General features: G+C 40.3%; 1 protein-coding gene across 2 annotated transcripts in view; it reads right to left on the reverse strand.

The window, feature by feature from the left end:
- GARS1 (glycyl-tRNA synthetase 1) overlaps positions 1-26,450 on the reverse strand; it is a 40,429-nt gene that overhangs the window by 10,018 nt on the left and 3,961 nt on the right. Inside the window, exons 2-12 of one of the 2 annotated variants that reach the window (XR_014834031.1) lie at positions 20,663-20,764; positions 19,577-19,679; positions 18,157-18,298; positions 17,324-17,412; positions 16,753-16,829; positions 14,624-14,769; positions 12,453-12,602; positions 8,777-8,939; positions 8,185-8,349; positions 2,139-2,357; positions 1,285-1,609 (exon numbers count right to left, since the gene is read on the reverse strand). Coding sequence is in view for 1 of the 2 variants with exons in the window: in XM_003134806.7 (XP_003134854.3) it covers positions 1,285-1,430; positions 2,250-2,357; positions 8,185-8,349; positions 8,777-8,939; positions 12,453-12,602; positions 14,624-14,769; positions 16,753-16,829; positions 17,324-17,412; positions 18,157-18,298; positions 19,577-19,679; positions 20,663-20,764 (1,391 nt within the window). In the remaining variant the exon portion in view is untranslated. The remainder of the gene's footprint in view (positions 1-1,284; positions 1,610-2,138; positions 2,358-8,184; positions 8,350-8,776; positions 8,940-12,452; positions 12,603-14,623; positions 14,770-16,752; positions 16,830-17,323; positions 17,413-18,156; positions 18,299-19,576; positions 19,680-20,662; positions 20,765-26,450) is intronic. The other variant, XM_003134806.7, reaches the window with a different exon arrangement.

Here is a 26,450-nt window from a genome sequence, read left to right on the forward strand (position 1 = left end):
ATTTCTGTAGAGTTTTAGTCCTTTTTTACCTTCTAGTCTATGTCCACGTTGTAATGTACACACTTCATGCAGGACACCTATTCTCACATATTCCCAATGCTTTGTCCCATCCGTAGGGTTACTGATGGTAAACATTTTACTTCCATGCATTGCACATTTCATAACACACTGTTATCATTTTTGCTTTAAATGCCCCATTATATTTTAAAGAATTAAGAGATGTCATGTTAAAGAAATTAAAGAAAACGTTACTCGAGAGCTTCCGCGCCTGCCTGCTTGCATCTCTTACAAGCGTCCTATCTTAAAAAATCTATTGCCTTTCAAAAAAAAAAGAAAGAAAATGTCACTCGTATTCATCCACATATTTTATCATTTTTAGAGCTCTTAGCTTCTTTGGGTGGATCTAAATTTCCATACTTCTGCCTGGAGAACTTCCTTTAACATTTCTTGTAATGTAGGGTCTGCTGGCAATGTAGCCTCTGAGCATTTTGTCTGAAAATATTTTCTCTTCATTTTTGAAAGATCTATTTGCTGGGTGCAGGACTTTTGTCTGTTAGCACTTTAAAAGACTGCATTCTATGGTACTGTGGCTATGTACACACTATTTCAGTTGAGATATGGCCTCTAGATGCTCCATTTGCATTTTTTTCTATATACATTCCCATTTCTCACCTCATACATTCACGTTTTCTCTTACATCCTTGAACATATGAAGCACATTAACAATAACCATCTTAACACCCTTCCATCGTGTTTGCCACTTCTGGGTATTTCTTGTGACTGAATTTTTTCCCTTGTCATGGGTCACATTTTCATGTTTTTTCATATGTTAAGAGATTTTTTATTGTTTGCCAGACACAGTAAATTTTATATTGTTTAGTGCTGGATTTTGCTGAATCCCTTTAAAGTGTCTTCTCTGTTGTTTTTACATGTATGTTCACAGCCTATTAGTTTTATACAGCCCATGCCAAAGCTCAAAAAAAGGGAAGTGACTTGAGAGATGGATGTAGTTTCTAACTCCTCCTCGGTAGATACCTTGCACAAGACTCCTGCTCTAAGAAAGCTATTGGGGGAAAAAGAAAAAGGTCTTTATAGTGTATTTTGAATCAATTTCCAGGCTATCATGCCAAAATCTCGACAAACATAAGCCTTAAATATACCCGAGAGGTGGTACTTACCTGCAAAACATTTCTAAAGAAACTCATCTCGCCCTAAGTTTCAAAACCTGGCAGAGATGACACAGCTGACGGGAAACTGTGTAGAAGCGCACATATTAAATCTTACCCTTTTTCATTCAGTAGTTTCTCCATTTCTGTAATGTAACATTCATCACAAATGGCCAGGTACTCCATCACCAGCTTTGCATCCTTCTTATATGCTTTACCAATTGCTCCCTTATTGGGTTCAAACTGAACAACATTGACTGTCTTGTATGCAGCAGTCAAGGAATACGAAACTGCAGAACTGCCTCAGTATCGCAGGAAACGGCCTCGAGCACAAGCCACCATCGACCTAAAACAACTACTGCTTCCTCATTGGTTCCTGAGATCCTCTCCATGCCAATTTCAAGAGCCACATGAAACAACGACCATAACATCATTCGGGCAAACTGCACTCAAAACATGGAAACATCATCAAGAAAGACTTTTTCCAAAGTTATAGTGAGATAAAGGGGTATTATTTCATCAGCAACATAACCTGACACACAACATAATAACCTCTGATAACAAATTACTCATTTCTCAAATGCCTCAACACAACAGGATCTATTTCCTGTCACTGGCTTAGCCCTTAGATCAGCTCACAACCTCACTGCCTGGTAAAGGAAGGAAATTTCTCTTTTGCTGATTTACAGATCAAATGAGCTAAATTATTTCATTCACCATAAAAGGGCACTCATCTTTTAATAAAGTATTCACCATGCACATTTTAAGAGCATGTTATGTAGACGCAGGTGTGGGAAATGGCTGAGGAAAATTGTTCACCATCCCGAAAGACATTCAGAGCATTTTTCTGCATGTGCTTCTTTCAAGGACCAAACACTGAGAGGCACATGTCAGATAACAAGTAAAGAGACTAGCAAAGGAGCAATGACATGGGTAAAATAAAGAGGTTTAAATAGAGTGCTATCACAATACCCCAAACATCGCAGCTTTTCCGTAGAACAAGGTGTAGACTTGCATTTATCTGACTGGGTAAGTGGATTTTACACTTTGGTCCTGAGCTGCTGAAGTGACCAGAAAGGATATGGGCTCTTTCAGAGGTTTCTCAGCTACAAGAGGGACTTTGGTGGCTCTTGCATGACAAGAAAGGTCATAACAGGAACGATCAGCACATCCGACAATTTCGATCCAGCCCTAAGAAGACATAACAGAAAAACATGCGTAACTTACATAAGGTTCATTCCTAAGTGATGCGTATCGGCAGTAACGCTTCCACATATTCACGAATAATTCAGTTATAGGACCTCCTCTCAACTTTTACTTAAAAGGGTTTGAAATGGGAATAGTTTTATAGAGCAGGCAGTAACAGTCCTATAAAATACAATTCACACATGTACACAAAGCAGTCTTTTTATTTTCTGGACAGATTTATTTTGCCATATGGTAAATGTGGGGTAAACTAAAATTTCCTAAGATTTAGTTATGAGAATAAAATGTGAACTTAGACAAAACTGATAGATTTGTTCCAAATTTGTGACCAGGATTCCAAATGAATCTGACAGAAACCATTAACACAGGGATTCTCTATTAGGGTCTTTAGCATCCACAAGGCATCCTGGAACCAATCCCTCATGGATATCGAGGGATGACTGTGATGGGCCCCCCACCCCGCCCCGCCCCTGGCCCCCATACATATATGTTGGTAAAACTTTGGCTCAAGTCAAAGAAGTCACATCTGCAAAGTTGTTACTCTCCGTGCACTTTTAATAATTGCCAAAGAGAAGGGCATGGCTGGGTCGGAAAAGCCCTACACTTGCAAGCAAATCACATCCATGACCAGAACTCACCCTCCGGAATCCCACAGGACACACACAACAGCACACTCTCCAGAACTTTCTATCACCTTACACGCGGAGGGCTGAGGGGTCAAGAAAGGTCCCTTTTGACAGTCCACACAGAATATATGCACCCACAAATCTAATCTGGTGCTCACCTCAAAAGAAATTTGTGGAGAAGAAACACAGGAGAACAATTTTCAGAACATTTTAACAGCATGGAAGATAATTAGGAGGAAGAATTTCACCAGTTTTTACTAAAGGGAACAACAGTTCATAGGTGAATGACCCAATTAGCCACTTGAAAAATCGCTTTAGGGTTCAGAGACCAACATAGGAGACAGAAAAATAAGGTCAACAGCAGCGGGTGGGAAAGCGAGGATTCACCAAAGGGGTCAGCCATCTGAGAGGAGACAACAGACAGTAAGACATGACAGTAGAAGAGCAGCAAAAATAAGAACATGTTAATACGATGCTGGGTGATGGCAGGTCTGAATGTAGGTGTCGAAGATGCAAAGGGTGACACGTGTGGGGAGGGGACTCGGCCGGGCAGTTAGTTGTATGACAGCACGTCTTGCGCCCACGTCACTCAAGTTCAGAACCCTGCGCCAGGAGATCTTTAGGAGAAATTACAGGAAAACAACACAATGTGCATATGCATTTTTCTAAACCATTAAAAAGGAAAGAAAAAGAAAAGTAATGAGAGTGTGGAGTTCCCGTTGCGGTTCAGCAATAACAAACCCAACGGGTATCCATGAGGACGTGGGTTTGATGCCTGGCCCTGCTCAGTAGGTTAAGGATCCAGCGTTGCTGTGAGCTGCGGTGTAGGTTACAGATGTGGCTCAGATCTGGTGTTGCTGTGGCTGTCGTGTAGGCCAGCAGCTGCAGCTCCAATTCTGAACCCTAGCCTGGGAACTTCCATGTGCTGTGGGTTTGGCCCTTAAAAAGATAAAAAAAAAAAAAAAAAGTAGCTAGCTACCATGAGTGGCCCTAAAAAAACTGAGAATAATAATAAGAGAATACAATGCCCTACAAGAAGGAGGAATGGAATAGAGGCTAACACATCCCATTGGCCCCAAAGGGCAAACAGAATGGATATCTGTCCACACCCGGACTTACAGACCAAGGAAAAATGCAAGAACTAAGAAGAATGCCAGTGTGCCAGACTCATGGTGGTGACACCGAACCCTGCCTCAATTTTTATATATTAGGGAGGCATTAACGAACTAGAACATGAATTTACTCAATTTCGCCTGTTTCCTCCTCTTTTTAGTAGCCTATCTGTTAATTCAAATGGATGAACTCTGAAGTTACCGTACGGAAAGGTCAGAGGAGAGACCACACAAATGTAAACTTAGAGAAGACAGACGAATAAAGAGGAAAAAGGAACTTTCTCTACAAAGCTACTGCATTGCTTTATTGACATTCACCCTCTAGAAGGTTTCTGAAAAATGGCAAGTAGATTCTGAAGGGTGGATTCACGTGATACCAAACGCAGCCAAGAATACAGAGTTCCTGCTGTGGCTCGGCAATAACAAACCTGAACACAGGCAGCCCTCTGTATCCTTGGGTTCCACATCTGTGGATGCAACCAAGTGTGAATCAAAAATATTCAGGAAAAAAAAATTTCCAGAAAGTTCCAAAATGTCAAACTTAAGTTTTCCACATACTGGCCACTATTTACGTAGCATTTACATTGCAGTAGATGTTTTAAGTAACCTAGAGATGACTTAAAGTATATGGAAGGAGGTGCACAGGGTCTATGCAGATACAAAGCCATTTTATTTAAGAGGCTTGAGCATTCAAGGATTTTGGTATCTGCAAGGGTCTTGGAACCAAGCCCCAGTGGACACTAAGGGACAACTGTATTCTCTTGGCATGAACTGTCTACTGCTCTCACAACCTGGCGTCGGATGGCTGTGCTGAACACACACCGCAGCTGGCCACGAACGTGGGCATTTGTGCTCAGTTCAGGTTCCTACCCAACAAAGAAAACTCAGTAAAGGACAGGCACTGTTTAGGTCACAGAATAAAGCTTAGTAACAGCACTGCTATCACATGGGTGACAAGTTCCATTTCTTGTCAATGCCTAAGACACTTTTCAAAAGCATCATCTAAAGTATTTTCAAAGACTCTTAAGAACCTATTATTTGAATAAGACCAAAAGTGGGAAAAAGCTTGTTTCAGCAGATCTTCAGTTAGTCCTTCTCTTGAATACTTATTTTTGTCTTTAATTCAAAGAGTTTGAGAAAGTTCAACCATCACAACTACTAAGCTTTCCAAGTACATGTCACCACATGGGGTACTTAAAATGAAGAGGCAAATACAAAACTCATATAAGCTCAAAAATCCCAATACATAACAACAACAAAATAGTCATTAAGGATAAAAACAAAGCCTAAAAACATGTAACTTGATCATCGGACAGTCACTTAAGACGTCAACTAGTATACCTATATTCTTAAACATATAAACCTTGCTCGTGGTCATTTGCTACAGATGTCAATGAACACATATTTATGTACTAAAAGGTAAAACTAGAGAAACATGCCTAGGATTGGTAGACACCGACTCTGGGTTCTCTCTGAGGAGAGAGACGAAAAGGAGGGAGCATTAGCTGTATCAGTAACTTTTCTTCTTAAAAAAAATGAACAATGAAGCACACACCAAAAAAGTATTAAAGTCTTAAAAGGTGTCCTCTCTCCTTAAAAGTTTGTTATTTTGGAGCTTCTGGTTTTGTTTAGACTAGTCTCCCAATGACTACACAAGACGTTTTGGCCTAATCTCAAAACAGGCCCTGATTTTCTTTAAAAATTTTTTTTTCCTTAATTTTCTTTTTCATTTGGGTATAACTGACATGCAACATTCTACTAGTCGCAGGTGTACACAGAACGTCATGATTGGATATTTGTATATACTGCAAAATGATCACCGCAATGCAATGCAACCCATCAACATCCATAGTTACAAAGGTTTTTTTCTGTAATGAGACCTTTTCAGATCTACTCTGAGCAACCTTCACATGTGCAATACAGTATTAACTGCACCCCCAGGACTTAAGAGGCCCACATTTTCTGACGCCCCCCCCCCCATCCTTGAGGGTATGGCCACAGCCCCGTGATACTCAGATAAGGATGAACAGGGGTGCAGCAAGGTGTATTAAAGCAACGTGGTTAAGATCCCAGGTCTAGACTTAGTCCTGGTTCACACCCCCGCGTCAGCACTCACTAGCTGTCAGACTCCAGCAAACTAGCTGACTTCTCAGCACTTCGGTCTCTTCAGAAATAGGACCCATGAATAGAATTATTGTGAGCATTAGATAATAATACACTCAGAATGATACCCAACTCTCGACGATTACAGACACTGAATGAACAAATGAAATGTAATCTAGGCCAGACTCAGAATCTAAATTGAGATCCTAAGACTCTGTGTCTGGGTTAACCCGAAATCTCACACAAAACAGAAAATACCTTATTGGTTTAATTTGAAAATAAAAAGAAATTCCAGAAACTCTAAAACACATAAAGAAATTACTCATCATCTCTAATCCAAAAATAATGACCACGATCATTTAGCAGATACATGTCAAGCAAGTTTGTGAAGAAAGTAAAGTAACAAGAAAAACCTAACAGATTCTTGCCTAATTCCACAAAGGAAAGAGAATATATTAAAAACAGTGTCAGGAGTTCCCATTGTGGCTCATCAGAAAGGAATCTGACTAGCAACCAGATGGAACCTAGGATGCAGGTTCAATCCCTGGCCTCACTCAATAGGTTGAGGATCCGGCATTGCTGTGAGCTATGGTGTAGGTCAAAGATGCGGCTCGGATCTGACACTGTTGTGGCTGTAGTGCAGGCCAGCGGCTACAGATCCGATTCGACCCCTAGCCTGAGAACCTTCATATGCCATGGGTGTGGCCCTAAAAAGACAAAAGACAAAAAAAAAAAAAAAATACAACCCATCAATAACAGCCACTACAGATATATGCATATCATTCTGCATGTATACATGTGTACATGCTTATAAAAGCATATAAAATTATCTTGAATAGGGGTTGGCAAACCAAGGTTCATGGGGCTAAGAATGGTTTCTACATTTTTAAAGGGCTATAAAAAACCAACAAATAAACAAATGAAAACAACCAAGAAGAGAGAACACAGAGATTCTCAAAGCCTTAAATATTTACTATATTTACCACGGAGAATGTTCGCGGATCCCTGATCTAGAAAAGAGACATGAAATGCCTTGGGGGAGAGGGAGATACACAGTCGCAAGTTTCACTTTCCACACGATACACTTAGAATTAGGTTTTGCTTTTTGTTTTGCAAAAAAGGGTCACTGTTTGTAATAACTTTTATTTTTAATTAAAAAATAAATGACTCTATTAAAACAAAGTCACTTTACAAAGTGAAACCAAGGGCATGTCGGAACCAAGGCTCCTCAGCTAAAGTCTCCACATGTGTGAGAAGTCCCTCTAACACCAAATAAGGGACAGGCCAGAGGCTCTCAGCCCCCTTGTTTTGGATGTCACCCTGTTCCTACTGCCACCAATGCAGAAAGCATCTCCTATATCCAAACGCCTTTTAATCCTAAGCTTCAGTATTCCTGTTTGTGTTTGGGGAGGGGGGGGTAGGTACAGCAAAGAGGTAGCCTGAAGGTCTTCTCTGAACTATCACTACATATACGGAATTTGAGAAATTCGAGAAAAACAAGAGATCAGAATCTACTAGTCCATCCTCAAAATCTACCAAACAGCTCTCTCAAACTAAAGCACCTTCCTCCTCAGCACCCCCACCACTTCCAGCGTTTGCCAGGGTCTTTGTCAGGGAGGCCACCCCATCTTAGCTGCACTCCGGGATGTGACCAATCACACTCCCACCCCCCGGGAAGGACCCACCAGCCCTGCCTTTTCACTGGCCGTGGCATTCTCTCTCACTCTCATTCTCACCCTTACTCTCTGGGTAAAAGCCATCCGAGTCTACGAGGGCTCCTGGAGCACAAGAGTAGCCCCCACCCCGTTATGAGAGGACAGGGGGCAACTGCTTTTTCCATTTTGCTCAGGAAGAGTTCTCTTTCCTTTTTGTGCCACTCTGACATGAAACACATGAAAGGCAATTTTGATACCCACGCCTCTAAGTTAACAGTGTGAAACCACATGGTAAAAACCGCTCCATTTGACTCACATAGGATGTTTTGGACTCAGCATCCCAACAGTCGCAGGCATAATGGGCCATCTCATTCTCCATGTGCTGTCGGAAGCGGAGCTTATCTGGAGATACGCCAACCTTCACGAGGTAGAGGTAGATGCGGCCGATGAAATAGCCTAATACTGAGTTGTTGATCACACCCTAACAAAGTGAATAGACGAGTAAGTTCATAAACAAGCAGGCAAGCACGCACACTTCCATCAGTCACTACAGGCAAGACAGAAGAGTTTAAAATCCGGAGAGCTCGCTTTTTGTGTGTCAAAATATCTCCCCGCAGCAGTACATGCTGTTAAAAGTCAGACTGATGAGGCACAGTTCAAACCAAGAACCTTTCTGCACGCGCTCTGCTAAATACTGCTTTCACGTCAGCCCCCATGGCCTGCACATTGGCATGGTCAGGAGATTTCCTCCCACTACAGTGTTATATAATAAACACTGTTTTTACACAGGCTGTATAAAATAAAATAATGGCCACAATAAAATATTTTGCTATCTAGTGCACAGAATGTGTTAATGCTTAAATCCTGGAATAAGGACAGTCTCCACTGAGCCAGGTACAGAATCTCACCTGTTCCACAGCATCTCCTAGGCGCATTTTCCGAGCAGACTGTCCGCTGACCTGGGCTTTCGCCGAATACAAATGAAGGTGCAGGTCGGCCACATTCTGGAACTTGGGATGGTCTTTCTCACTGGGATCGACAAAGTGCTCAATTTCTGCCATTGTGAACTCTCTGAAAGCAAAAACATGAGGGAGAAAAGTTGCATGCTTAACTATGAAAAGTAACTAACAAGGCCTTTATTTTTAACTCATACTATAGCGACATCGAATGACATGGAAAATATATATTTTTTTAATTTTTATGGCCACACCCACGGCATGTGGAAGCTCCCAGGCTAGGGGTCAAATGGGAGATGCAGCTAGGGTCTATCCCACAGCCACGGCAACACCAGATCCGAGCCGCAGCTGCGACCTACACTGCAGCTTGTTGCAATGCTGGATCCTTAACCCACTAAGAGAAGCCAGGGATCAAACCCGAATCCTCACAGAGACGACGGGCCTTAACCTGCAGAGCCACAATGAGAACTCCACATGGAAAATGATTTTTAAAGAACAGATTGATAGTTTTGTTTTGTTTTTTTAATTTTTGGCCACCCACAGCATAAGGAATTCTGGAGTGAGAGAACTGAGCCGTGGTTTCCACTGATGCCGAATGCAGGATCCTTTAATCCACTGTGCTGAGCCAGGGCCTGAACCTGTGTCTTGGCACTGCAGAGACACCACAGATCCCAATGCACCACAGCGGGAACTCCTAATACAGTTTTTAAAATTAGGAAAACTTAAGCAAACATCAGGCACACACACAAAATGAGATACTGAATAGTGACTTCCAGATAAAATGATTTTCCTTAAAGCATTAGCAAGTCTTTATAAATGTACATTAAATGAAGCTCCTGATATTTACCCTTCAAAGAATGGGAAATTAAAAGTGAAATAAAATTGTTCTTTAGCTTTTCTAACAAGTTTGATTTCCTCCTTTTTATGGCTCTGAGCAAGTAAAGGACTGGTAATGGCACCATACAGCTGGTGTCTTTAGAGTAAGAGCTTCTTAAATAAAGTGTTATTCAAGGCAGAGGACATACGGCGTAAATGGAACAAGCTAACATCAAGCTAACTGCATAATGATGAAATAAATATGCACATAGCAATGGTTTCCCAAAGAGATTTCCCTGAATGGCAATTTAGTAGCTATTGGGGGGAAAGTGTTTTAAGTTAATTTTATGAGTCAAAATCAAATCTCTCTTCTTTAAAACACACACACACATTTACTAGTGCACTTTCATGATTACCTCAGATGTTTTAGAATAAAAAATTGCTTAAATGGGTCCTAAAAATACATGAAATGAACTGCAAAAGAGCTTTAATTTTTTTATTTTATTTTTTAATGGCATCTCTTATTTTATCCAGCAGCACTGTGTCTTAACTGCCTTTCAACAACTATGAAATAGCTTCTGTGTGCACAGAAATAAGAGAGACGCAGAAGCCTATGTCCACCCTCACAGAGCTTCTAAATGGGATGACGGCAACAGAACTTCTATAAGGAAGGGCAGACAGAGGTGAGGACCTTGCCCAGAAACCCAAAACAATCTGCTGCCAAAGTCTTTCCATCTACTCTGTCGAATGAGCCCAGCTCACAGACAGGAGACAGAAATCAATAAGAATACTGATTGTCTCCTGCCCTTTGAGTTTGGAAACTCTACCTGGAACTATGGAGACATTCAATAGAAGTAAGCCTATTGAAATGAAGTTTATAAAAAGTGTCACATGAACAATATAATGCCCCTAACCTAAACCAAAGGAATCACAGCTATACAAGGGCTTATCACCTCCAATCCTGTCACCAAGAAGGAACCGAAACACTAAACGAACAGATCCTAGCCCTACTGTGAAACAAAAGCCGTGGAGACAGTGACCTGCGGAAGGGTGAGTGGATCTCTAGCCATGATCTTGTCCAGGCACGTGACAAAAGCAGCCGAAATCCAGACAGAATGCTTTGAAGTGAAACTGACCAAGAAACTGCCTTTCCGCAGTTCTGAGCTGGTTTTCCTTATTTACCACAGGCCCCAGGTTTTGCCTTATGTGGTCCTTTACCATCTTCCCATCGCTACACTAGCTGATGTAAATCCTCTCCAAAACACTGGCTCTGGACAAGCTCAGTCTGACACAGCTGCCTCGGTGTTCCGAAAGCATGCCTGCAAATACTACTGGAACAAAGGGAAAGCCCACAAAGAAAAGGAAAAAAAGATACAAAGAAACATTGTCACTGAGAAATAAAACCGATTCAGACCAGGTTTTTCATTGTGACCACACCTGGATAAAGTTTCCAGCTACTTCTTTCTGCACCAAGGCCCAGGGGTATCCTCCCACTCCACTTTCCTAGGTTGTGCAAGCGCCTTCCTCCAGGAAGTCCCCTTTCTAGACCATACTGTGGAAGGCACTGGAGACACAGTCTGGTGAGAACACAGGAGCATTCCTCAGAGGGTGTCCTGAGGTCTGACAAGATTAGGCAGGTGCTCTGGGTGCTCTGATGTAAGTCAGGGGTTGGGATACACTACGTCTGAAGTCTGTCATTACTGCGAGTAAGAAAAGAAGAGAAGAAACGGGGGGGCGGGGGGCCCTGGGGCTGCGGAAGATACTTTGGAGGCTAAGAAAGTTAAGTTTCCCTACATATCCCACGGTTTATATGGCATTTATTACCTCAAGAGATGGTATCAGTAAGAAAATGGAGAGAAATCACAAAAAAAGGTTAAGTCACCAACAGCCGAGTCAGTTTCTAGAGAAAAACATGACAGTGGTGCTGTTACGCCTTCCCACATACTCCTGGACACATCTGACAAGGGCAGGTTATCAGAACAGAGAGAGGAGAGTGTCTGAACGAAAGCAGATAGCGGTAAACCTGCCGGCTGGACTTCTTGTCATCCAGGTGCCTCAAACACCCCAAGGATCACCAGCTGGCTACTGAAACGCCCTCACCCCAACACCAGTAATGCGGTTTGCCCCGGACACCTAGCATGGTCCTCCTGCCATAACCATCACCTCCTCCCCACCTGACCCTACACTCATCTATATCACCACTGCCAGAAAATGCCCCAGTGCAGACAATCCAGATCTTGCCATCCCCAGAGTTCCCACAGTGGTTCAGGGGAAATGAATCTGACTCGCATTCATGAGGACACAAGTTCGATCCCTGGCCCTGCTCAGTGGGTTAAGGGTCTGGCGTTGCCATGAGCTGTGGTGTAGGTCACAGACACAGCTCAAATCTGATGCTGCTGTGGCGACGGCTGTGCTGTAGGCTGGCGGCTACAGCTCCAATTTGACCCCTAGCCTGGGAACCTCCCTATGCCGTGGGTGCAGCCCTAAAAAGACAAAAAAAAAGATCTTGCCATCCTCAAATCGTAAGATGAACAAGGAGAATGAATCATTTTGCCTTAGAGGTGACACTTGAGCTATTCCTCACCTTCCTTCTTCCCCCTTCTTAAGCACTGTAGTCACTCGAAACTGCCTATAAGCCCAAAGACTATATCCTGAGGCCACACATGTAAAACAAGCTTCTTTGGAAAAGAAAAATAAATATATAATCATGTAAGAAAGCAGCAGAGTTGTTTCAAGCTTGTTGCGAGCTGTTCTTTCCAATTCAATGCCAAAGTTATTCACCACTTTTACCGGAAGAATAACAGGGCAGTACCTGACTCTGATCAGTCCAGATCGAGGGGAGATCTCATTTCGGAAAGAATTTCCAATCTGGGCAGCAGCAAAAGGCAACTTTCCTTGGTTGAATTCCAAAAGTCGTTTGAAATTCAGGAAAATCCCCTGCGCAGTCTCTGGTCTCAAGTACCTATACATTTAAATAAATCAGTCTGTTATAAAGAAAGAAATGAAGTTTTCCAATAAATGTGAAATTCTAGATACAAATCCTCAAAGTCCTCCATGTACTCTTTTCACACAAAACTGTAGGGGGCCGAAAACGAAGTCTGAGAAACAGATACTTGCCTTGGTAGTAAAGCTAAAGCAACGGAGTTATCAGTTATCAGGCGACTGGCAGATAGGTCCTTTGATTTACTCACTCCAGGGGGTCAAACACAACCTCTCTTACGATGTCTGTAAAACCTCTGACATTCTCCTGCCTAATCATTTACTTTGGAGGGAGATGACAATTTGAGATTCTTCTGAAAATACCCTAAGTACACCTCTGCTGTTAATCCACATACTAATTCTAATCGTGGAGCTCAAAAGAAGCCAGTACACACTGACACGGAGGGAACATCACAGCCTGCTCATCACAACTATCACACCGTGCCAGGCAATTTTCAAGGTTTTTCACATCATTTTCTTCTCTGGACCCAGAGACACAAAGAAACAGGGAAGAGCAGAATGAGCAACTCTTCATGGTATTTTACATTTTCAGCCAGAGGCGTCTCTGTATTTCTCCATATAGCCAAGCAAATACACCACTCGAACTGCTGCCCTCTTCTCCATTCTACAGAATATTCTGTGCAAAACGTAAGAGCTCCTAAAGTCTACTGCAAGATATTTTATGAATACAACTTTAAAACAAAGAATAAATAAAATTTTACCTTCTTATTCTAACATACCAACTCTTTTTTGTTTTTTATTGCATCCAATATGACTATAGTTTATATGCATATTTATAAGTAGAATGTATAAAATTATGAACTCTTATAAGTATCCATTTTCTTTAAAAAATCATAAAATGTTCTCATATTTAACAGTTGTTGAGTATTCTACCAAAATGATCTACTTTACTGTAATTAATTTAACCACCCTTAAATTATTGGATAAATGGGTTATTTCTACTTTTAACTGATATGCTCTTGATGAGCACAGCTTCTTTTCCTTTCGAATTATTCCCTAAGATAAATTCACAGGAGCAGGAAGGCAGGTCAGAGGGTATGGTCCATTTTATACCTCTCTGTATGCACTGCCAAAATGGCAGGTTCACTCTTGGCTTCCTTCCACAAAATATCCTAATTCAACTCACTGTCTTGTTAAAAGAACGCCAATAATTACATTATATCACAATTAATTTTTATTATTACTTAGTTTCTGCTCCAGGAAACACGATCTACCTAGGCTAGCTTCATCTAGCAAACACCACCTTCTCTTACTCTACAATGAGACCATAAGGAAAACACGTGAAGCCATGAAATGGAAGACTTTGATGAAGTTTGTTAACAATGGACAAGGAATCTGTAAATACAGATTCTGGTTCTGGATCATACTGTAAAGTGCTCAGGTTTTCTTTATCTCTGAAAACCACATTTTTAAGATCAATAAGCTAAACGTAACCTGTCCAACATAGTAAGCCACCAGTCCATGTCCATTTCAATTTAAATTATTTGAAGTTACATACATTTTAAAACTTGGCTCCTCAGAAGCACTCAGTCACGTGTGGCGAGTGGTTAGCATGTTGGACGGCACAGATTACACAGAACACTTCCACCACTGCAGGTAGTTCCACCTGCAGTGTAGCTAATCTACACTACATGGCTTCTAAAGTCTTTTAATAGTAAGGTCAATGATTTTCAGAATCATTCTTCAACTGTCTCTACTGCCCTATGTAGCAATAATTACAAGAGAGGATGATCACAGCGTTTTGTCTTCATTTTATGGCCCAAAAGATCATCACCCTACTAAAAATATATATATATATATTCAGAAAGAATTAGAAGAAATGAAATTTAAGAATACACCGGTCATTTTAGCTCCTTGATATGTTTATCTGGAATTTCTACACATCACTTTTCAAAACTTCTCCTCCCTGGCTGATAACAATCTTTATCTTTTATTACAAGCAATTTTAATAATTTTATTGCATAAACAGTAAATGATGCATACCCAGGCATGTTTCCTCCAGGCCCAATGAAGGTCTTGAACATTAAGTTAAAAGACACTGGTGGGGACAGATCATTTCCAGTAATAGGGGATTTTACGTTATAGTTCACAAAAAGGTCTCCAAGTTCTTGCTGTCCATAGTTCTCAAGCTAAAGAATACATCAAGGAAGTCATGAGTGTAAAAGACTGAGGAAAAAACCCAAGTATACAACACAGTATGATATGTGAAACCCCAACTAGTATTAAAATTCACCCAAAATAAGCACATCAAAATTAACCTAACCTTCAAGATATCCATGCTAAAACCATAACCAGTCTGCACACTTTACACTTACCAACAGAAAAATGGAGTATCTTTCTGGGACTGACATAAAAATTCACACATTTACCATTTCACGATGAAAAAAAAAGCATAATACTTCTGTTCAATGACAATCGTTATTAGTTGGTAAGAATCTGAAATCATGTGAATAAGTTTTCATAGTTGAATTTTACTACTCTGTGCATATTTAAGAGTCAGGGCACTTCCCTATTCAGAGAAAGTGGCTCCAAGCAATTTTAAACCATTGTTACAATTCACATTACTTATGTAGCACTGAGGAAAAACAACAACAACAACAACAACAAAATATATATATATCACATATATATCTGATGCGGCAAACCAAAACTCAAACTGTTCTCCTGGAACACGTATCTGAGATAAAACAGAAAGTCAGTACTCAATTTATACACTATGACTTAGCAAATCAACCAATTCTTCCAGCTTCTGACCATTTATTCGGAAATGAATGAAATTGCTAAAAATCAAAGACACTCAAAAAAAAAAAATATACACATAAAACCTTAGTAAGTCTAAAATTCTGAATAGGAAACAGAATAATTTAAGGGTAATTAGAATAATTTAGGGGTGCTTTTCATTTCGTCTTTTAATAATAGTCATGCCATTGGAAAAGGAAGGAAATGAGAAATGTGTGTGGCCTTAACAGTATTAAAATACAAGAAATGATTTTCTAAACCATGAGTAAATACTAAAGCAATGAGCTTTGAGCATGAGAGTTAGAGAGTCTTACACTGAACTTCACTCATTTATATGCCAAAATAAAGAAAACATGTATTTAAAAAAAAGAAGAAGAAGAAGAAGAAAAAAGAAAACGTGTATCCATATAGCACTGGTGGTTGTTTTTTCATCCAAGGAAGTCAATAAAATTTAAGAGGTAAGCCCTGCTGGACCTCAGGATCAAACGTGGTGCTGGAAAAATGTACTTTGCTTGAAAGGATAGATGAGGTGAGAGAAACCAGCAACATTCACATGTGGACACGTGCGCCTCCCTGGGGCAAAGGTGTGCAAGAGAAGGGTAAGAACTACTTCGGACACAGAAGGTATTTCTGCACTTCTACATCAGCTAAAGGTCAGAAGAGGTTATCTCAATGGTATCTTTGGCCTTCCCTAAAATTATCAACTTAAATAAACTCTAAAACTATTGGTCTACAGGAGTTCCCGTCCTGCCTCAGCGGTTAACGAACCCAGCTAACACCCATGAGGACGAGGGCTCAATCCCTGGTCTCGCTCAGTGGGTTAAGGATCTGGCGTTGCCATAGCTGTAGCAGACATGGCTCGGATCCTGCGTTGCTGTGGCTGTGGCATAGGCCAGTGGCTACAGCTCCGATTCAACCGTAACCTGGGAACTTCCATATGCCATGGATGCGGCCATAAAAAAGACAAAAGACAAAAACAAACAAACAAACAAAACCATTATAGGTCTACAGAAGTGGCCATGAGACAGCGCTCATATACATGCCTGCCCCAAACCTCCATGCTGAATGCGAGTCACCATTAGAGACTGCCCTGATTTTTGCCATTAAATCCAGACAATTAGTTTCCGAGGAGAGAGAACTAATTTCATGTCTGTTTTCACTGACCTGCCCAGTTTGATAGAAATAAAGGATTAGCCACAAAGAGTAGACAGAGAAGCAAATAAAAACGCAAAAAGAGATGGCACAAGGGACAGAAAGTAAACTTCTTTACAGCGGTGACCAGGTCAGCACGTGCGGAATCCGACAGTTATCAGATGCTGAAAGACAGACAGCACCTACCTGGGTTACTGTGATGACATCTCTCAAGCACTCACCTGGGCCAAGACACTTTCCATCTCTGATTTCTTCTCAGCAGAGCACTTCTTGTCAGACATCAATTTCTGTAAATGAGCTACAAAAACAGGGTTGGTAAATGTCAATTTCGATCGGTCAGAAAAAAAGGACCATGTACTTTTGAGTGTCAACGCTGGACAGGTAAAAAAAATGAACCCAAGGATAATGTTCTTAATTTATATGAATCCCATGGTTGATTTTACAGGGAGAGTCATAGTATTGTCTTGGTTCTTTTGGTGCATTAGAATTTCCAATGATCTTATACGTGTACACACACACACACACATATACACACACACACACATATACACACACACACACATATATATATACACACACACACATATATATACACACACACACACACATATATATATTTTTTTTAAATGAGGGACTAGATCTGTATACTTATAAGATCTGTGCACTTACTCTTTGTATGTTACATCCCAAGAAAAAAACATAATGAAAAATATTTGAGATTAAAGATTAATCCAAAGCCTTTGTTTTGATCAACTACTTGAAAGGATATTTATCTGAGATAAAGAACCATACCTTTCAACAGATGGTCAGCCCGAAAACACTCTCCATTTTTGACATCCTTCACCATGAAATCAGCAAACTTGTCTACGTGGCCAGAGGTCCTAAGTTAATAAATGCCAAGCCAATTAGTCATTTTCATACGAATTAACACATAGATTTTTACCTTGTAAGACAATCTCCCTTCTATATGTTTAGCCATAGTTTACATCTGTGAATCTGAAAGATGAAAGCTTCCATATCTATTATGATCCATCCCACAGCAGATAAAAATGTATGCCTGGAGTTCCCCGTGGCCTAGTGAGTTAAGGGTATGGCATTGTCACTGCTGTCTCATTATTATTAGTGATCCAAGCAAAGTCCAAAACACGAGGATTCTGACTACCCAAGAATTTGTGATAACTCAGTATAGACAATGAACCTAAAGGATTTTTCTGCCACCAAAACCTGCATGGACACTGGTATTTATCTCTACGCAGTTCCCAAAAGTGGAGCAAGGAGTAAAGAATTGGTTGTTCTGATCTTATATCCATCATTAAGAACTCAATTTGTTTTAATTGGCTGAATTCCCTTGCAGCTCAGCAGGTTGTGGTGAGGGTTTGATCCTTGGCCTGGGGACTTCTGAATACCATAGGCACAGCCAAAAATAGACAACAAAATAAATAAAAATAAAAATTTAAATTTAAAAAAAGACAGGAAGGATAAATACAACATTTTTAACATGGCTATCTGTGGGCAGTAAATATTTTCTGTTTTTCTTTATTTTCTAGATTTTCACAATGAACATGGGTAGTTTTTTTAATCAGAAAAAGTTAGTTAGAATTTCCACCTCAAACTAGAAATCTTACTTTAAAACTGGCTCGGGGGTGAGCATGGTGCAATCAATCTCCAGGATCTGTTCCTCTTGGATAAAGTGCTGCCTCCAGGTCTGAATAATATTGTTCTTCAAAGCACATCCAACTGGCCCAAAATCATAGAGGCCACTAACACCTGCAAAATACAGGAGGAAAACGGGTACTTTCCCTTGTTACTCTGAACAAATTAAAGCAAGGAGACACAAGAAACTGATACTTTTAAGACTTCGCTTACTCCCTAAAAATGTATTCAAATTCCTCAATACTGAAGAGCCTTATTTTCAGCTAGCTGACAGAGAGGTAAAATGAAAATACTCTCATTCCATTTACTATTTCCAAACTTGAAATTTCAGGTAGGATTAGCAAAAAACTAGAAAAAGTAAAAAGACCTTCCTCCATATATAAGAAAGAATGCAAAGGCAGATTATAGATTTCTGCTATAGAAATCAGAAAATAATTTGTTGTATCAGCTGAATAAATATGATCTCAAATTTTAGTAGCCAATTCTCTAAAATATTCTTGAGTATTTGAGCCACCATTTAAACCTCAAGAAGTTAAACACTTAGAGATCTGCTCAGACTAAAACTCAAATCAAGGTCGGTAGCAAAGTACTGAAAGTCTAATATTGTTGCAATAATCTCTGAAAACTATGAAAAATACCATTCTACATTTAATCAGTGAATTATATTTGTCTACATAAATTCACGTGGTGTTCAGAAAAGATGCAGATGTATTTGCGTACCTATGAAGCACGTTCTCTCCTGGCAGCTGCCACAATGACTGATCTAGGAACTATGGTTTATCAAGCCCTTGTGTGCAGGGGCACAGTGCAGTCGGCCAGTGTACAATGGCCCCTCCTGCTCCCTAGGCTCCACTGGCATGGACACATCAAGTGTTTAATATCGGGACCCCCCTTAATTCCCTAAGTCCTAATGCAAAAAGTCGCCTTCAAGAACAAGGAGGGTGTAGGGAAACAAGAACAGACATCACACCAAGTGACCAACTCGAAACAAATGACAGCAAGATAACTAGCCTCTGCTTCGTGTGACCGGATATAATTAGCTACCAATTGGCAAGCTGTGTTTCTGATTTAAGAACATTAAATCAGGAGTTCCCGTCATAGCTCAGTGGGTTAAGAACCCAACTTAGCATCCATGAGGATGTGGGTTTGATCCCTGGTCTTGTTCAGTGGGTTAGGGATCTGGTGTTGCTGTGGGCTGAGGTGTAGGTCGCAGACATGGCTCAGATATGGTGTTGCTGTGGCTGTGGTGTAGGCCAGCAGCTGCAGCTTCGATTCAACCCCTGGCCTGGGAACTTCCATGTGCCGCAGTTGCGGACCTAAAAAAAGGAAAAAAAAAAAAGATTATTAAATCCACTAACAACACAATTGTTCTTTCTCTCATCAGTTCCCTACCTCCATAAATAGCAAAAGCTTGATCGTAGAAAAACCTCCTCTTCAGGGTATCTTCCATTTTTGCTCTGTCTACCACATCATCTTTGGGCTGTAACGCTAGCTCCTATAGGGATTTTTAAAGAGAAAATACATGACTGGAGGAGTGAGTGGGAATTTCAATTTACACACGTGAATTTGTTTTATTCCTCAGCAGAATTCAGTATAAAATTTATCAGACAAGATTTGGAGACCCTTAAAACAAGAGAAACCTTAGGGTGTTTTCCCCTTTGAGTTCCAGAAAAGACACCCTTACTTAACTATTTAGGAAAGTGTGTGATCATTTCCAAGACTATCAGACTAAGCTTACTTAGATGCAGATACTGAACCAATACTTGATTTTTCAGTGGATCACTGTAGGGAAAGTGACTTAAAACTTCAAACTGGGAGTTCCTGTTGCGGCTCAGTGGTTAACGAATCCGACTAGAAACCATAAAGTTGTGGGTTCAATCCCTGGCCTCGCTCAGTGGGTTAAGGATCCAACGTTGCCATGAGCTGTGGTGTAGGCCAGCCGCTACTGCTCTGATTCAAGCCCTAGCCTGGGAACCTCCATATGCCGCAGATGCAGCCCTAGAAAAGATAAAAACAAACAAACAAACAAACAAAAACTTCAAACTATTCCAGTTTGGTGATGGGAAATTTATAATTTGAAAGTTCGGGAGCATGTATCAGGTGAATAGAACTTTACCTTAAGAGAAAAAAATTTAAAACATCATCACTATTATTTGCAGACATCAGGGAATTCATAAGAACACAATGCCTTCCAGGAACATTCATGGAACATAACCAGCCTAGGATGTAAGTCAGGGCAGAGAAGGGATGGGTCAGGGAGGAGGAAGGCTTTGAGAAAACGTGACATTTTGAGTTATACGCAGAAAGGGTGAGGAGTCTGCCAAGTAGAGGAGGAGGAGAGGATTCTGGGTAAGTAGAGATACAGCAAATGTGACTAATTCAGAAACTTTTCTAGGTCTCTCCCACCCAAAGAGACTAAATAAAGGTGAATAATTCTATACCTACTTATGTTCCTTTTTCAGGATCCCCTAGACTCACCTTTGCTTCCAGAACCCTCTTCCGGGCTTTGAGCTCAGCGACTGCTTTGTCTACATCTACTTGGGGTGCTTTATCTTCTTTCAGTTTTCGCACAAGGTCTCCCTAGGCAACCAAGAGAATGCGTATTCAGGACTGGTTGGTTTCCAGAAGTCAAGAAAAGCATTTTGAAGCACGCCTTGTAAAAAGTGTAAGAATGAGGAAATTCAAATGTTTACTATGTGAAAAAAAGTTCCTTATGAATAACTGAAGGTCTCTGCCCTCAGCCTTTATAATCCAGCAGAATATACAGATGAGTACATAAATAACCATGCTCACAGGGTGATTACTACTGGTTTGTTTTTTCTCTTTGTGAGGACTGGATGGATGGAGGAGAGAAAAGCACTGACAAAAAGTGAAGAGCTAAGTCAGTACTGAGAACACAGAAGAACCAACAGACCACCCTCTCCGTGAGTCTCTCCCCTTTCTCGCTTACAAAAAAACGACTGTCTTAGTTTTCCACTTAGCTCTCTGACCGTGTCTTCTCAGTTACTACTGGCTTATCTCCCTTGCTAATTTCTTTTTCTTTTTCCTTTTTTGGTGGCACCCACAGAATGTGGAGGTTCCCAGGCTGGGGACTGACCCCTCTCCACAGTTGCAACCTGTGCCACAGATGTGGCAATGGCAGATCCTTAACTCACTGTGCCACAAGGGAACTTCGCCTGGTTAATTTCTTTTAGACTACTTTTCTCACTTGCAACAACCTACCACTTGTACAGTGAGAAAGGAAATAAAAACACTGTACTACACAGTCTGGGAAACTTCAAGCTGAGAAATTAAAGTTGCCAAAGTAATAGAGCCCTTGGGTGCCCCAGAGAAGCAACTGCCCTCTGGACAAGCAGACCTTCCACACAGGCCTTTTAGGATTTCCACATGTTAAGGTCACCAAAATAATAACCCAAAACTTAAAAACCTATGAGGAAAAAGCTACCATGAGTGAAACAAAATTAGATCCCTTAAAATATTAGGATGATCAAATATATTTTTTAAATGCTCAAGATGTTTAAAGTAAAATAAAAGGAGGACTCAAAAACATGATCGAAGAACCAGAGACTACCAAACACAATCAGGGGACTTGAAAAGGAACCACCCAGATCATCTGGAAATAAACCTGAAATTAAAAACTCAGTGGACAGTTTAAATAGCAGATCAGACACAGATGAAGAAAAAATTAGTGATCTAGGAGACAGACCTAAAGAAATTATCTGTGGATAATCCATAAAGTGGAGCAGAGAGACAAATCTGAAAATATGAATGAGATAATGAGACACAGAGAAGAGTATGAGAGTCTGGCATTCACTCATCCAGAATTCAAGAAGAAAAGAACACAGAAAATTTCTAAGAGGTAATATTTGAAAAGATAATAGCTATGCATTTTTCTGTAAATTCTCAAAAACATGCATTCTCAGATTCAAGAAGCATGATGAAATGCAGGCAACGCACAAAACAAAAATCCCATGCCTATACAAGTTATGTAAAACATAGTGCTTAAGAGGAGTTATTAAAGACCTACATTTTAATCCCTGATCAGCTAATTGTGAAACCATGAACAAGCTGAAACCTCTCTAAGCTTCAGCTTCCTCAACTGTAAAATCAGGATAATAACACTTACCTCACTGGATTGCTATAAAGAAAGAATAAATAAAACAATTTAAGAGACTCTTTTGAATAGAACCTAACAGTAGACAAAAACGACAGCTGTTATGCTATAAAAACCTCAAATTTGCTGTAGCCAAATTATTCCAAACCCAATGGAATTATCTTTCTCTGCTCCAAACCTGTTCCTTCTCCTTTGTACTGTATTGCTCTCCATTGTTAATGGCAACCAAACCTACCATTTCCCAACAAGAAGCCTCAAGTCATCCTTCTTTACTTCCAACCTCTGGTCAATTTCACTTGAGAATTTCAAATCTAAACTCTCCTTTTCACCCCTCATGGACTAGATTGCTACAACGGATTACCAGCTTGTCTCTCATCCAGAAGGGTCTAAATTAAGATCACACCTAGCACCAAATTACTCTAATTCATTTCATTTCTCTTCCACCTTTGTAAATCTTCTCTTCACAAACAGACGGCATCCCTAATTTGGTGACTGTTCCTACCCTTATGCCAAAATAATGTTTATCCTCGTACCAAAAGTGCTTCCTTTCACTTAATGAAATTCTCTCACATCCCTTCTGAAGCCTTTCCTGAATGTTGCAGACTTACAATCATTCCTTGAGGACATTTCTCCCCTTGAAGCCATCTCAACCAGAGGCTGGGTTTTCTCCCCTATCCCTTTGATCCTCAAGGGCTGGAAATGGATAGATGTCCTCCTTATTCCCCTCTGAACTTTCAAACTGATTCCTCTTTTCTTCTTCTAAGACTCCGGCTCCTTTGAGGGGCCTGTCATCATTCTTTCCTCTAGTTCACATTTTCTAAGCTCCTGCCTACTTCACCTCGTCCAATGACAGTCCCCCTCCCCTGCCATTCATGCTACTTTAGCATGTCCTAGTTAGGAGATGAAAAGCTGTATAAAATTATCTGAACCTAGAACCTAATTCTGCTTATATATAATCAGAAGTACCGTCCCAGTTTTAACATACACTGAATTTTCCAGGAATGCATCCAGGAAAATATCATTTAAAGGAAGACGAAATTCAACTATACTTCAATTTAAAAGGGAGAGGAAGGCCATACCTTGTTCTGCTCAGAGTTTCACAAAGCTGTTACTACTTGAAAGAAAAACAAACCATGTGACCACTGGCTATGCTACTAACTTATCTAAGTAACCGACATAATATACCTTTCTCAATGTGCATGTATAGCAACTGCATTCACAGTAAATCTGTGCAGAGGCATAAACATCCACTTATTTCAGCAGAAATTTCAGTGGAGTCATACCCCAAACTCACATATTGAAATACACATTATTTTACTATAAATGACTTCTGTTTATTCGTATTACACCTAGAGCATTATATGTACACATATTTTTAATGAGATGTGCATAGATATTTCATATGCATTTCATTACAGGGTAGTAACAGGGAATTCCAAAGTATCTGGTAGAAAAGGGGACACTTGGTCTGATACATTGAGAGACACTGAATTGGTTATTCCTCTCATTCTCTTACCATATACAATAAAGTCTCATCCTTTTTTTTTTTTTTTCTTTTGAGGGCACATGGAAGTTCCCAGGCTAGGGGTTGAGTCAGAGCCACAGCTGCCTGCCTATACCACAGCAACAGCAATTCGGGATTCAAGCCAGTTCTTGAACCTACACCACAGCTCATGGCAATGCCAGATCCTTGACCCACCGAGCAAGGCCAGGGATCGAACCCGAGCCTTCATGGATACTAGCCGGATTTGTTACTGAGCCACGAGGGAAACTTCTAGTCCATTATTATTCTAGCAGTTTTTATTCTATTACCTTGATCTCTCCAGCAAAAGCAACATCCTCAGTCACCTTCTATCTTTATTTTAACTTTTTTATTACAAATACAATATCTGAAATCACCCTATCAATGGACTGGCTTATTGATTTCCATGCATTCTTACCTGGCCCTGTCATTATAAAGTAGGCTCTTTTAAGACAGGAACTCTGGCATGTCAATTCTGGCACTCAAATATTTGTTGCCTGAGATCACAACCTAGACCTAGTTCAACATCAAATATCTACTGACATGTCTTTGACTCATTGAGCGGTTCTTTCCCCTTCTACTTGTCGGAACACTTAGCTCTTAAGTGTTCACAAACAGTGCTTTTCGATGGGGATAAGAACCTTATGAGGGTCTGTGTTCTGAAAACAGGGTGGCAAGCAGTTCCTCTATCGCTGTGTCAAGTATTGATGCTTCCACGTTTTCTTCTGGAGCTTTTCAAAGGGCAGGGCAAGTAAGGCCACAAACAAAGGTAAAGGCAGGAAACATTTTAAATTAATTTCCCTGAACTACTTTTCTGTCTTTTAAAGTTCAGGCACAGAGTAAGACACACATACATTCGAGAAGAGGCTAGCTATCAACAGAAGCAGTGAAGTGAAGATTCTTACACTGAGTTAATCATCTCCAAAATCTCCGTGGACTAAGGAAACAATCACGTTTATTCGGAATCATGGAATAATTAAAACCATGATTTATAATGACCTAATTCTGTAAACAAAAGAACTCAAGTGATCTAAACATGGAATGAAAGAATTTAAGGATTTCTAATTATTTTTCTTCTCTCTTTCGTCACTACCAACTATAGTGTGTGTGTGTGTGTGTGTGTGTGTGTGTGTGTGTGTGTGTGTGTATTGAATGAAACTGATGTGAAACATCAACATTATCTTTAAATTACCTTCAGGAAACATCAACTAGGAGTTCCCGTCCTGGCTCAGTGGTTAACGAATCTGACTAGGAACCATGAAGTTGCAGGTTTGATCCCTGACCTTGCTCAGTGGGTTAAGGATCCGGTGTTGCCGTGAGCTGTGGTGTAGCCCCGCAGCTGTAGCTTCGATTTGACCCCTAGCCTGGGAACCTCCATATGCCGTGGGTGTGGCCCTAAAAAACAAAAAACAAAAACAAAAAAAAAGAAAGAAAAGAAACATCAACTAGAAGCTTAATTCCTGCATAAATTCTGGTCATAAAGACATATATTAGAACTAAGAGTCTGTGATTACAGAGCAAAATAGTTTTTAGATGAGAAATCATTCCAAAGGAGCTTCCTCATGCATCCTTCATACATATCATGCTGCATATACTTCCCCTAAAGCACTGGCTCTCTGACTTTTTGGGCTCAAAACCCAGTTATACTGTTAAAAATTACTCAGGACCCCCAAATGCTTTTGTTCATGAGGATTATTTTCATCAATACTTACTGTATTCGAAGTTAAAATAGAAATTTAAAAATTCTTAATTCTGGGAACTTTGTCTAGTCACTTACGATGGAGCGTGATAATGTGAGAAAAAAGAATGTATACTTGTACTTGTGACTGGGTCACCATGCTGTACAGTAGAAAATTGACAGAACACTGTAAACAAGCTATAACAGAAAAAAAAAAATCAATATATTAAAAAATGCTTAATTCATTAAAAAAAGCTTAATTCATTATGTGCTAACTTGCATAAAATAACATTTTTATGACAATAACTTTTTTCCAAATAAAACAAAAATAAGAATGATAGTTTTACTTTTTTGTAATCTCTTAACTAGTAGTTTACAGAAGACAGCCAGATCTGCATATCTGCCTCTCTTCCAATATGATATTGCATCAAAATCATGCACAAATGGAAAGATAAAACTTTTAAAGCCTTTTCAAATAATTGTGGATATTCGTCTTTGATACAACACCAAAACTCTAACAAGTGGTAGTTTCTTAGAAGTTATTTCTTTTTTTTTTTTTTTTTGTCTTTTTGTCTTTTGTTGTTGTTGTTGTTGCTATTTCTTGGGCCGCTCCCGTGGCATATGGAGGTTCCCAGGCTAGGGGTTGAATCGGAGCTGTAGCCACCGGCCTGCGCCAGAGCCACAGCAACGCGGGATCCGAGCCGCGTCTGCAACCTACACCACAGCTCACGGCAACGCCGGATCATTAACCCACTGAGCAAGGGCAGGGACCGAACCCGCAACCTCATGGTTCCTAGTCGGATTCGTTAACCACTGCGCCACGACGGGAACTCCAGAAGTTATTTCTTTAAGGCCAGGAGGAATGTGGAATTGGACACTAGAGCAATGAACTTTTTTTTTTTTTTTTTTTTTAAAGGGCCGTGGCAGGGGCATATGGAGGTTCCCAGGCTAG

This window comes from Sus scrofa, chromosome 18 (assembly GCF_054392235.1).
Source record: "Sus scrofa isolate SSC_HxYL_T2T_F1_AM1 chromosome 18, Sscrofa_HxYL_maternal_Yorkshire_Landrace_v2.0, whole genome shotgun sequence".
NCBI classification, from domain to species: Eukaryota; Metazoa; Chordata; class Mammalia; order Artiodactyla; family Suidae; genus Sus; species Sus scrofa.